This window comes from Dipodomys merriami, unplaced genomic scaffold, assembly GCF_024711535.1.
Source record: "Dipodomys merriami isolate MVZ:Mamm:240054 unplaced genomic scaffold, mDipMer1.0.p SCAF_99, whole genome shotgun sequence".
In the NCBI taxonomy this organism is placed as follows: Eukaryota; Metazoa; Chordata; class Mammalia; order Rodentia; family Heteromyidae; genus Dipodomys; species Dipodomys merriami.
This window is the reverse complement of record NW_027206612.1, coordinates 921,243-934,453: the sequence shown is the minus strand read 5'-3', so window position 1 is coordinate 934,453 and position 13,211 is coordinate 921,243. Positions and strand designations below refer to the sequence as shown.

At 49.7% G+C, this 13,211-nt stretch overlaps 1 protein-coding gene across 2 annotated transcripts in view; it reads left to right on the top strand.

Annotated features, from left to right (window-relative positions):
• Positions 1-12,837, top strand: part of Rnf144a (ring finger protein 144A) — a 104,867-nt gene extending 92,030 nt beyond the window's left edge. For both annotated transcript variants that reach the window (XM_070014706.1, XM_070014707.1), the window contains 2 exons: positions 6,237-6,326; positions 12,605-12,837. In XM_070014706.1, the coding sequence (XP_069870807.1) occupies positions 6,237-6,326; positions 12,605-12,736 (222 nt within the window). In that variant the 3' untranslated portion in view covers positions 12,737-12,837. The remainder of the gene's footprint in view (positions 1-6,236; positions 6,327-12,604) is intronic.
• Positions 12,838-13,211: the final 374 nt, after the last annotated feature.

Genomic DNA, 13,211 nt, shown 5'->3' with positions numbered 1-13,211 from the left:
CTGTGTGAGGCCGTGGTTGACCTCAGCATCTGATGGATCTTAGCAACCAGCTCAGCCTACCAAGGTGACAGAAAAGTGGCCTTAAAACCCTGAAGACCGGACGAACTTGGAAAGTTTGCCTGGCTTCTCTGAACAGGCCAGTAGATTGTTAAGAAGCAAAGGAGTGTCTACTTGAGAGAGCATATTAAATGAGGTAACAGATGTGTGATATATAAGCCACCTTTTACCCAATGCGGAGGGTAGCATCTCCTGGCATTGTTCCTTTGTAGAGCCTGTTGTTTTTTTTTTTTTTTTACCAGCTTTGGACGGTTTGATTTACTGTTCAGTCTGATGGAGCTGAATAAATCTGGAAAACTATCACCATTCTTCTATTTCAGAGGCTTCATTTGCACTTTGGGGTCAAGCCTAATGATTCAGCTACATGATTTGTTATCTTTAACTGAAGTTGGAACTTCTGTTCTTTGGTTTTATGCTGCAACTGAGGTCATGTTTAGAAGATCAACTAAAGCAGGACAGCATCATTTCCACCCTTCAAAATCTTTTCTATATTTCTCTATTTTCTGGGCATTTTGATCACTGAGTTATGAGTTAATGGCCTATGCCTGGCCTACACTTAGGAAGGAGATTAGCCCCTGGGACTCAGGAGCAGAAGCAGGAATAGATGGAGATAAAGGTTGCTTTCTGAAGTAGCTGTAGTTTCTGCCGTTCGCTCCTTTGCTGTCTGAGCCAGTGGACAGGGGAGAAGAAGAAGGAAGCCCACACCTTTCCTTTCCACACAGCAGTGGGCATCTGTGTCCCCTGCAGTGGCCCTCACTGCCTGTCCTGGTCCTACAGCCCAGTTCCTGCTTCCCTTACAGCTCTGTCTGACCCACACCACAGCAGCACAGCCCTTTGCTCCCGTCAAAGCCTCCTCACCGCCAGGAGCTTCCTGTTGTCCTGTGAAGATGAAGGGCTGCTGAAAAGTGACCCAGTTGCTGTGGGGAGCAGATCCCCACAGCAGGAGTCCACTGTGTGAGCTGTGAGCCAAGGACCTAAGCAGCGTTCTAGGAGAGCTCATAATTGCATAGTGAGATGCAGCCGTGAGCCCTGGGCAGCTGAGCCCAAAGGGCTTACTACCTGGCTTCCTCTTCTCTCAGGACATAGTTACCTAGGTTTTTCTTGGTGCACACACAGGGCTGCAGGACCATCGATGGCTCCAGACAGCGTCTGGCCATGCCTGCCTCCCCAGGAAGCCTTGCTGCTTCTCAGCTGTCCACATGGCTCCAGCACAGCACGAGCTACTTGTAGCAGCAGGGTAGTTCCTTCCACCCAGCAGAAAGTAGTTAGTATTTATTGAGGTCATCATCTCATGCAGCATTTCTGTGATTTGGAATGATCATTTCCTTTTCTCAAGAGGAAGTCCAGGGAAGTTTTCACTGTCTCTTTGAAACCCATGACAGGAAGGGACCCACTATCCAGCCTTGCAGACTCTAAAATCCAAGCTCAGTGCTTAAACTAGGGTTGCTTCAAGCCAGAGTTTAACAGCCAAGTTTAAACCTTAGTGTGCTGAGTCCTCCTTTTTAATCTTTATGCATTTCAGTGATGGCTGCTGTCTAGAGCATGCTCCATTGTGTCTATTCTCACAGAAACATCCAGTAATTCCAAAACATGGAGACTAGCCATTGGAAACTGTGTCTAGCTAAGGAAGGTCCCCCCCACCCTCCGCTCCAAGGACATAAGTCTAGACCCTCTGAACCTCATGGTTTCCACATCTTCCTTCATCTCATCTCAGTTTGCCTGTGCTTCTCTGAACAGGCTAGTAGATAGTTAAGAAGCAAAGGAGTGTCTACTTGAGACATTCTGGGTGGGATCTAAGGCCATGGAACCATGCTTGTAGAACCTACATTCCAGTGAGGATTTCTAGTAGGTGGAACCAAGAACCCAAGACCCAGGTCTTAAAAACCACGTGATGTCTCTAGTTTCTGCCTCCTGCCAACAGAAAGGAGATTGGTAGCAGGGTCTGGAAGCATGAAGGTCAGAAGCTGAGAGGCTTTAATTCTTAATCTGCCAGTGCAGAATTCAGTACTCTATCCCCCCATTCCCCCCCCCAAGCACAACACTTTGTGGCATATTTGGGGAACACTCTTAAGCCTGGGTATTTGTTGATTCTAGAAAAACAAGCTAGTAATGAGTGGAAGGGGGCCCTTTTGGAGCAAATAGAAAACTTTCTGGCCCATAGGCTGTGAAAGTATCTGCAGCTACCTAAAGCTTCCGTACACAAAGAAGGGAAGTTCTGCAGTGAAAACGCTCCCAAGGAGATAGATGGCAGATACTTCCATAAACGATTGCAGTTTGCTTCGCTTTCATTATCTGAGCAATTCCTGCAACTGGGACCAGTGCCTGAGCATGAATGAACGCTTGGCTACTGAGCCAAACCCCTAGCCAGTGGTGAGCAATAGCAGCTCAGCCCACCACACATTGTCCTGCCTGAATGCTGAGACAACTCCCCAGCCAATGATTTGGCATCAAACCAAAGAAATAGATGTGAAAAAATGAGACGGCGTGACTCCTGTAAAACTCAACAACTATACCCCCGAGGACTGTACACCAGAGGACACAGTAATAACTTCGTAACTTTAGATAGCTTTTGTAATTTTAAGAATGATTGGTTAAAGAGGACATGAATCTGAAGAGGGCTGGATGAAATGAAGACAATGTGAGACATAAAAGAATTAAATACACAGAAATTCTGGAGAGTCAATTAAAAATTTGAAACTAAAAACCTCAATAAATCAAATAAAAACTCAGTTGAAAATCTCCCCAGGGCTTGAAGAAAAGGCACAGATGTACTAAAATATGCAGGTGACTCCAAGAGTTAAAAAGAACTATGAGTGAATGTGTAGGACATGGGTGAAAGACTAAACCTATGAATGATGGGCATAGAAGAAGTACCAGCAAAGGCATGAAAATGCACAGTGAATGAATAGCAGCAAATATCTAAACTCTTGAGAAACAGATGGGCATCCTGCCGCAGTGGCTCCTGGGACTCTAAAGGGAAAAGGCAAGAAAAGAACTTCTTGAAGGCATTTTATACAATGCTAGGCATATAAAACAAGCAGAGCATAATTAGAGCTGCAGAAAACAAGTACCAAGTCACCTCTCAGAATAATAGCAGATTCCTCAACATACGTATCACAAGCAAGGTACACATGGAATGATCTTTACAAGCCTTGAAAGAAAATACTGTCAACCCAGATAACTATACTGAGCAGTATGGGCCTTATAAGCAAAGAAGCAATGGAACCTTTTTGTATAAATTGCAGCTAAACGAAGTCATGGTCACTTGGTTGGCTTAAAGAAATCAAACTTGCAGAGGAGTAGTGTAAACAATGATGGAAATACAAGAAAGAATCACCTGTAGATGAGTAGATGAGCAAATGGAAAGTAGGGAATGATCAAACAGAAATTATTACATACCTTTCAGGCATAACTTTGAATGTCTTAGTTCTATAAACAAAATATACAAAGTGGCAGATTTGGTTAAAAAGCAATCATTTGTTGCCTATAAGAAATATGCTATGCAAGTAAAGACGGAATTAAAGCCGAAGTATGGGTAGAGATTTTCCAAGTATGTACAGACTAGATATAAGCAGGAGCGGCTGTCTTCATTTCTGAGAAAGTACAATGGAAGCCAAAACTAGAAGAGGCAAAGAATTTTACTTGATATTGATGAAGGAATGACTCAACATGAAGAGATATATTGTAAACATGTATGCACCAGACACCAAATAAAATGAACACCATAGACAGAAAAGCACAAGTGGACCCTAACCCAATAAAGTACAGAGACTCAAATGAAAATGCAAACCCGGCCTTCCAGGACCTTTGAGAAAGCAGAAGCATTGGCTCAGCAGAAAGTTTATAGCTGTGCATGCCTAGCGAGGGCAGAGCCCTGAATTCAAGCCCCAGAACCATGGAAGGAAGAGGCTAAGCATTAGTAATAGAGAAGATGAATTCAATCAAAGTGTGTTGTATGCAGGGAAGGAAATGTCACAATAAAACATAATTAATGTATGATAGAAGAACAAAATAAATAATATGCATGGAAACAAAAGTATTTTGTGAGTCTTGTGAGTCACAAATATCTACCCTTCTTAAAAGCATTGAGTATTTTATTTGTATGAATTATATAGTTATTACCTAAGAGTTATATACCATGTTGCATAAATCATTTTCTTTTTTCTTTTTCTTTTTGTCGGTCATGGGGCTTGAACTCTGGACCTGGGCGCTGTCCCTGAGCTCTTCAGCTCAAAGCGAGTGCTCTACCACTTGAGGTCACAGAGCCACTTCTGGTTTTCTAGTGGTTCATTGGAGATAAGAGTCTCACAGACTTTCCTGTCCGGGCTGGCTTTGAACCATGATCCTCAGATTTTAGCCTCTTGAGTAGCTAGGATGACAGGCATGAGCCGCTGGTGCCTGGCAACATAAATCATTTTAGTATACTGTTACTGGAGGGTGGTGGTATTTGTTAGGTGTGCCAGTAATAAGAGAAAGAACAGGTTTGTGGACGTAAAAGTAACGTGGTAATATACTCCACAGCATGGTAGCCGCCTGGAGCCGGCGAGCCCTGAGTAATGATGTGGGGACAATGATGTGGGGAGACTAGGGCAGGGTTGCAGGGTTTCTCTCTTGGGTGGGAGGAGAGGGGAGGAAGCAAGGGGGGGTGCAATTCATGACGGAAAATTTTGAGTGGCAAGTGTGTTTATATGACAGTTTTTCAACTGCACATTCCCAGAATGCATTGTTATGGTGATGTTAATGATAAGCAGCACACGAGGCCTTGATTAGGGGTCCCAAGTATTCGCTTAAAGATAAGCTAAGCGCGTACTGCACATGTTCCATGAAGGGGAATTTCATTTTGCTTGGCAAGCATCTGCCTTGTCATCGGGCTGTGACACCCATTTGTCTGACTGCAGGGCATTATTCCTGCTTTTTGATCTGATGGTCGTGGGGTGTGGGATTAGGAGTCTTGGGGTGTTTCTCAGGCAGGGTGGATCTTATACGTGCTTATACCAGCCACAGACTCTCTTATCTGCTGCCTCAACAATTTTGTTTTTCCCAGAAAAATTACTTTATCATGGATGTGAGGCCTGCGGTAGCTGAGAACAAGCAGCGGGCCCTGGGTGGAGCCGCTGTGCCCCTGGCGGTGTGGGCTGAGTGAGGGCTCATTCACCAGGCACCGGTAACCAGGGGCGCCCAGCCTTTAGGAGAAGGCCAGGCCTGGTCTAGGCCACTACAGGACTCTTGCCTTTTTGATCTGAAGACCAGAAGACACCATCTGTTCCCTGTCTCTGCCTGATTTCAGCAAAGCGCCTTGATTCTCTTATCACCTGGGTTTCCTGCTTATTTGCAGTCAGTAAAATGAGTAAACATGCCTGTCCTGACTGGTGCTTGGTCTGGGTAGGTTGGGCTGGGCCCAGGTGCAGGTGCAGCTGAGTGTTCTCTGCATGCTGGGATGCCCGTGGGGATTCTGCCTCGGGCAGTGACCGGGCAGGTTGGATCTGCCTTGTGGAGCCGGGCAGCTGAGGGTCCGGTGATGGGAAGTTGCGGGTGAGCTGCGTGCGGGTGGAGGAAGGCATGAACTAGACGCTCTATGAGACAGGAGGGGATTGTGCACACTCTGAACAGAAATCGTGGGAGGAGGTGCTTGGAACAGCACTGGGCACGTGTGCTGATGGGCAGCACTTCCCAGGTGGGGTGCTGGAAGGAGCTGCAGAAACCCATCGCGTGGGATCCAACAGGCAGATCCCCGTGCCTGCCTGAGCCTTGTGTATTCAACATTCTCTCTCTCTCTCTCTCTCTCTCTCTCTCTCTCTCTCTCTCTCTCTCTCTCTCTCTCTCTCTCTCAGATAGTTCAACGTTTTGAACAATTTATTGACAATTATCATTCTTATTTAGGTGTGTGATAATTTGATGCATCTTTTACAAGGGGACCTCAGAGAGATCAGTATTTCTATGTAAAGAAACCATCATTTCTTGGTGTTTCCAGCAACATCCTCTTTTCTACACTCTGGAAATGCTTCCATTTCCCAGCCCCTTCTTTGGGCCGCAAAGTGAGAGCTGGTCAGCTCCCTCTGGTGGCCGGGAGTGCCATGTGGGCCTCCCCGGCTGCCACCCCCTATCCCACACATAGAGAACACTCAGTGTGGTGATCCACGCTGACCCCCACTCACCCCTGCCTTGTCTGTGCTTCGCAGGACGACTTCCTCCTGATCCATTATGATAAGGGGCCCTGCCGGAACAAGCTGGGCCACTCCCGCGCATCCGTGATCTGGCATCGGACGCAGGTAAGAGTCGTGGCTACCCACGACTTCACTCTCACAGGGAGAGAGGAAGTGTGTGTGCGTACGTGTGCATGCATGTGTATGTGTGTTTCTAGATTAACAAGCTGGTTGAGGGTCTGCTATACAGAAAGAAATCTGGAAAGAGCCCCTCACTGGGCTGAACTTACGCCTTGACCAGGGTTCGAGGCAATCTCTGCCCAATTCGCACTCGGAGTGTCTCTGACATCAGACTTTTATGACCTTGGCTGTGATCTGTCTGTCTGCTGACCATAGTTTATTAATCCTGGTGCTCCCTGTAGCAAAGAACCTTGTAGCAGGGGCTGAGGTCAGCAAGTTGGTAAAAGGAAGAGAGAGTGAGGAATGCAGTTACTTCGGACTCGGTGATGTCCGCAGCTTGGGGAGGTGATAAAGGCCCTTGTGCAAAGTGATGCTTAGACTTTGAATAAAGATCTTCTTTCTCTTCCTCCTCCTCAGCCAGGACTGAGGCTTGAACTTAGGGCCTGGATGTGGTCCCTTAGCTCTTTCAAACTCAAGGCTGGTGTTCTGCCACTTGAGCCACAGCTTTTGCTGCTTAATTTGAGATAAGCATGTCACAGACTTTTCTGTGTGAGCTGGCTTCAAACTGTCATCCTCAGATCTCAGCCTCCCAAGTAGCTAGGATTACAGGCGTGTGCCACCGGCGCCCGGCGCCTCGCTGAGCTGCACATCTGTGCCTGCAGCAGGTGCACTGCCTGACTTGCGAGGGGCACTTGGGAAGCACCAGGGTCCCACCGACACTGTGGCCTCTCTGCAGCAGTCAGCTCCACCGGAGGCCCAAAGGCACACACATTTGCACACCCCAGGCAGACTGCACTGGGGTCTGATCCACCCCCAGGGGTGGCTGCCTCAATAAGTAGTAAGAGTATGTTCCATTCCTTATCCTGCAAAGATGTCATGGACGGTGGCCTGATTTGACCCAAGCACCTCTGCTTGCTGGCCCGTGGTCCTGAGAGTTGGTCTGGCTTTATTGGCGTTGCCCTTCCTTGGGGCACCTACAGCTTCAGTGTTCCTGCCATTTCTGCTTTGTGGTGTCTGCTTTGCTGGGACAAAGCTCTGCAAACTGGCCAAGACCATGCTTCCTCTGGAACCTGCTGGCCTCCCCTTCCTGCCTCCCTCCCCCCTCCTTTGCTTCCTCCCTCCCCCTTCTTCCTTTTCTTCCCTCTCTCCTCCCTTCTCCCTCCTTCCTTCTTCCTTCCTTTCCCTCCCTCCTTCCTCCTTGCCTTTTTTCCTTCCCTCCCTCCACCCTCTTTCACAGTCCTTGGCTTGAGATGTGCCACTCAAGCCCTCTGCCTGCACGTGGCCACCTTCTCTCCATGTCCTCACACTTTGTTCCCTATGCATGTCAGTCTCTGGGTTCAAATTCCCTGTATAGGTAAGGATTATAGTCATAGCAGGTTAAGGCTCACCCCACTAATCATGTCTTTGCTTGATTATATCCACAAAGACTGGGTTCCCAATGGAGGCCACAGTCTGAAGCACTGTAGGTTAAAAGTTGAATGTACTGTTTGGACAGACAGAATTCCACCTGTTGGTCAGATACCCTTTCCCTGTCTCCTCATGTGGCCTGAGCTTCCCACCAAGATGGCGGCTGGGCTGCAAGGGTAGGTGCCACAGAAGAGGGGGAGAGCAAGGCATAACTGCAGTCATCCTCTCTGTGTCACCTGGGTGGTCACATTAAGTGTAGTCAGCACATGTATTGGCTAGAAATGAGCCAAGTCTTCTAGAGCTTGTGATAGCAGTGGCTTCCTGGCCAGCGACACTGCTAGGAGGCACGTGAGCAACACGGAAACTGTAAGGAGGCCATCTACACTGCCATACCCTCCCCTGTTGGCAGAGAAGACACCTGGAAACCCCGCATCTGCCAGTGAGCCACACAGCGCCCTGCTGGGGCCCCAGGGCGGCCTGCTGTCACGCAGACATCACACAGGTGGGCACAGGCCCCGGGCACAGGAGCCCTCAGTCCCATGAGCGTCCTAAAGGGTTCTATGGCCCGTCACAAAAGGACCCAAGTTTGTGAAGGGTAAGACAGCAGCAGTGAGGTCCACATGTAGCCATCACTTGAGGGACCCTCAGGCCCCATCCTGGGGCCCGCAGTGGTCTCTGTGCTAACGAAAGCCAACACATGACAGAGCCCATGACCTGAAGTTCCCTTTCTTCTTGTGGTTTGGGCAGCCACAACGTGAACACTTGCCTAGAAAGGCCTCGTTCTCCTGCCCGGCTCCTGGGCTTGGATCCTGCCCGGTCCCTCATGTCCTCTGCGGACCGGCGTCATGCCTGTGCCTTGTTCTCAGGGGACCTGCGGATGGTCCTGTGGGTCTGTTGCACTTTGTTTTTATTACAAAGCGCTTTCAGCTGACAAAGAGGATTGGTGTTCCTCAGTGTCCTTACCACAGCCTACTGTGGGCTTAGAGAGCCCCAGCAGCGCGGGACTGTAAGCTTTCTGCCCTTGGGCCAAGCCATCTCCTTCCCCTTGCTTTAGCCACACCACCAGGAGCAAAGCTTCTCAGGAGCAAAGCTCCCTTCTGCCTCTCTGTGGCCCTGCACCTGCTGTTACATACATCCGTCCTCGCGACCCTCTGCGTCCTGTCTACACCCGGCCCTGCTTGTCCAGGCTGCCCTTGTCCCACCCTGTTCAGGCCCCATGTCCTATGTGAGAACATCGAGTCTCCTGCTCTCCATCTGGAACGGGGCGTCCCCTCCTGGTCCCCCCCACGCCCCCCCCCACTCACTGGCCTCCTCTCTCCTCCTGTGTTTCATCTCCTCAAAAGCACCTGGGTGTCCTTGGTGGCAGGGGCTGCTTGCTGGTCCTGTGTCCTGGACACAGGGGTCCTATCAGGGGTAGCTGGATGAAGTAAGGACCGGCTGGCCTTTTTAAATTCACTTTTTACACTGTTATCGTAAAGGCGATACTATGCAGGTGATGTAGAAAGGCAGAGGGGTTGCAGCTAAGTGAGGTAGTAGGTGCGTTTCTCTCTGGACAGTGTCACCCCTTCTCTTGCTCTCTGCCAGCAGCTGTGCTTCAGAGGGGGGCGAGCAGGGCCTGGGTTCTGCTGCTGCTTTCCCCACACAGAGCTCCCAGGAGGGGGCAGGGCTCTGGGCGCTCCTGAGCTTGCAAAGCAGAATGAGCACCCGAAGCAGGGAAGTGCTTCTCATTGACCAATCCGGCTGGAAGCTCAAGGCAAGGGACAGGAAGCCAGGTCCAGCCACATCAGAGGAAGGGTTCAGATCAAAGCACTTTGCGGGAGGAGCCGGGGCCTGTGCGGGCTTAGAACTATCGGGAAGAGCATGCCTGGACCTGGAGACGCCTGGGTGCCGTGTTGCCTGGCAGTCGGAGCCACTGAAGGATTTAGAGCATCAGAGTAAAATGCCCAAGGACACAATCAGAAGGCTTTCTTCATGACACTCCTGGGCCCACCTCCGTCTCTACAGAGAAGCCAGTGCCAGCCTGGCCGTCTCTCTGAAGAACTCTCTTGGAGTGGCCTGCCATCCTCCTTTTCCACCCCGGACTCTGATTCTAGCTGCTTCTCTTCTCTCCCGCCTACATCTCCTCCATTGTCTTTAAGGTCTGCTCCCACCCCACTTCCTGCAGCTAGACCACGGCAGGTCGTAAGCTTTTGAATTGTATTTGAGGGTTATGTACCCTGTAACCCTTATGGATGCCATGCTCAACTCTCTCGCTCCCTACTCGGTTCGTTTCCCAAGTCCCAATCCTGACCACAGCGGGTCGGGTGCACAGCCCCTGGCAGAGAGGCCCATGCCTAGAATTCACCAGTTTCCTGTGCACCAAGGAGGACCCTTCTCTACCATGCAGGCCCGTGCCCTGCTGGCAGTGCCCGAGAGTCTCAAAACTACACCCGAACCTCCCTGTGCTGTTCCCCTAATTTTGGAGGTGACGCCCTCACAGGATAATCTGTCATTCTTTTTTTTTTTTTTTTGGTCCGGTCATGGGGCCTGAACTCTGGGCCTGGGCACTGTCCCTCAGCTCTTCAGCTCAAGACTAGTGCTCTACCACTTGAGCCACAGCGCCACTTCTGGATTTTTTTCTTTTTGCATACGTGGTACTGAGGAATCGAACCCAGGGCCTTGAGCATGCAAGGCAAGCACTCTACCACTGAGCCACCTTCCCAGCCCTAATCTGTCATTCTTGTGGGGTTTGACTCTGTGACTCTTCCCGCCTTTGCACCATGTGAAAGTGATTAAATTTTCCCAAGAGATTTGCATCTTCTGTGCCTTTAGAGACTACTGCAGCTCACCTTTACTCTATGTATGGAGTTATCATGTTTTACACCAAACGTATTTTGCTCAGTACCCTTCTGAACAAGGAGACGAAGTGCCATAAACAACAACAACAACAAACAAAAAATGACATCTTTGTCCCCTCAAGGTTTTGCATGATTTATTTAGTTCCCCGTGGTAGAGTTTGTACTTGATATCCTGTGCTTCCTGTGGAAAGAAACAGGAAAGAGATCTCAGGGGGGCTGGGCTGGCTCTGTGGCACATCACCGGAGAGCTGGCGCCTGTGTCACTAGCTGTTGAGTTCCCTGCTAGAGCCATGCACTGATAGTGGGAGAGGAGGAGGGGGATACTGGAGACCCATAAGCAAGGGTCAAGAGGAACAAGACAGAACCCCAAAGCTCTTGAGCTTTCTCCAATACATGTTTCTCTATACATGTTTAGCTTGGGGCAGTTTCCATTCACAGAACAAAGGGTGAATTCCAGAAGATAGATAATGGCTATCAAGATGTGGCAGAGATCAGGCAAAGTGAAGGACAGGCGCTCTGCCGGTCTTGGGACAAGTTCGCTGTGTGATGTATCAGGCTTTCTCCACTCGTATTCTCCTGTTACACTTCTCATACCAGCCATAGCTCCCACAACCTCTAGGGTTCCACGGTGCCCGGGTGTGGGCCTCCGTCTGATCATCCACCTCCTGCGCCTTTACCCCGGACCCCACCACTGCTGAGCTGTGGAGGGTGTGTTGGCATTATCCAAGCACCATCCCAGAATCAAGCCAACAAGTAGAAGAGCCGGCAGGTTGATGATGTTCTCCTCTAGGATGCTGGCACCTGCCAGAGGAAAGCCTTATCCAATGCTGGCTCTTCTGAGCCATAAGGAAAAGATGTTTCACCCAGGTCCAGCGTGGCTAGTGGGCAGCTCGTTTCAGCCAGAGGCTGACCCTTAGGAAGGACAGACAGACAGTTTCTGACTGTTATTCACAATACCTGTGTGCAGGTCTGGAAAGGGCATCTCCTGGGGTCCAGCTGAAGGGCACAACAGAGGTAAGGAGAATGACAGCATCTGAGCCCCACGCCCAGTGCGTGCATGTACTTCATTTCTGTCACCACTGGGTGGTGGTCTAACTCCATGAGCTGGGAGGAACACAGATGATGGACAGGCTAGTCAAAAGCAAACTGAGCCTCCTTGGAACAGTTGTACTGCCTGATTTAGACAACAGCATGTTGATTTAGACTTCCAGCATTTGCACACAGCTAGGGATAAATATGTTTTAAAACAAAAATTAAACTGTGTAACACTCACCATTATGCTTTAAACCCTAGAAGAGTCCAGGGCTGGGTCATTACTTCAGCCTCCACCCCCTGGGAGCTCAACTTCTCTCTAACAAATGGAAGCGTCCATCGCTTATTCACAACCTGAAGGCAATTTCCTAAGATACATTGTCATCCACTGATGAAATCTTGGTCTCTCTACCAGACAAGGCCGTCTTTGAGGGCAAAAGCATCCAGTGCCCTTGTATACAAGTACTTTGTGTATATGGTGCTTAGGTTATTGTCTAGATAAGAGTGGGATCTTGAGGCTCTCTTCAGTTAATTAGAGGCCTGGATGAAGAGGAGAGAAAGTAAGGGAGGAGAAGGGGATCCAGGAAGGAGGAAAAAAGGAAAGGGAAGGGAAGGAAATGGGTGGGTGGCTCCATGCTGGTGGGAAGGCGGGTGGATGATTGATAGAGAAATCGATGGCTGGATAAATAGATGATGGATGGATATCTGGATATGTGGATGGATGGAGGGGATGGTGGAGAATGCATAGATAGATGGTTGGTTGGATAGGTGGGTAGATGGCTGGATGGGTGTTTCAATGGATGGAGAGAAGAGGATGGAGGAATGGGCAGATGCATGGTGGCTGAATGGATGGGTGGGTAGGTGGGTGGCTGTGTGGTTTCTACTTCAGCCATGGAACCTACACACCAGCCCTTCTTACCTCTTTCCTCTTTGGTTTTCTTCTTCCAGGTCGTGGGGATTTTTGCTGGATTTGGGCTTCTACTCTTGGTGGCCTCTCCCTTCCTGCTCCTGGCCACTCCCTTCGTACTCTGCTGCAAATGCAAGTGCGGCAAAGGTGATGACGACCCCTTACCCACCTAGATGACGGCTGGTGCCGGGAGAGACCCTTGCCTCGAGAAGCACGGCTCCCCAACCCACCACTCTCCTCTCACTAAACGTGTATCTTGCCTTATGTGCCCCATGGAGCTTCACAGCGTCAGGCTGGATGCCACGATGTCAGGGACACCAGCAAGCTCGCTGAGGCCGCAGGCACGGTCACCTGGGCGTGGGCACGGCGAGGCCCAGTATCCTGTCCCACAGATCCAGTCTCTGCAGACCAGGCCCATGGCCTGGTAGGCAGTTTCCCAGGCAGTTTCCTACCACGGCTGGAGACTGGGAATTGTCTGGTGCAGGTTAAGAGTTCTGATTAGACAAAGCTTTGTCTGTTTCCTCCTCTGCTTCAAGATGGCGTCCTGTTGTTGAAGGACGAAGTCTTAAGGATTCCAGCTCTCTTCAGACAGAAGCCAGTGATTCCCACTTGAGACAAGCACTCTGTTTAGGACAACTTTTTTTGTTG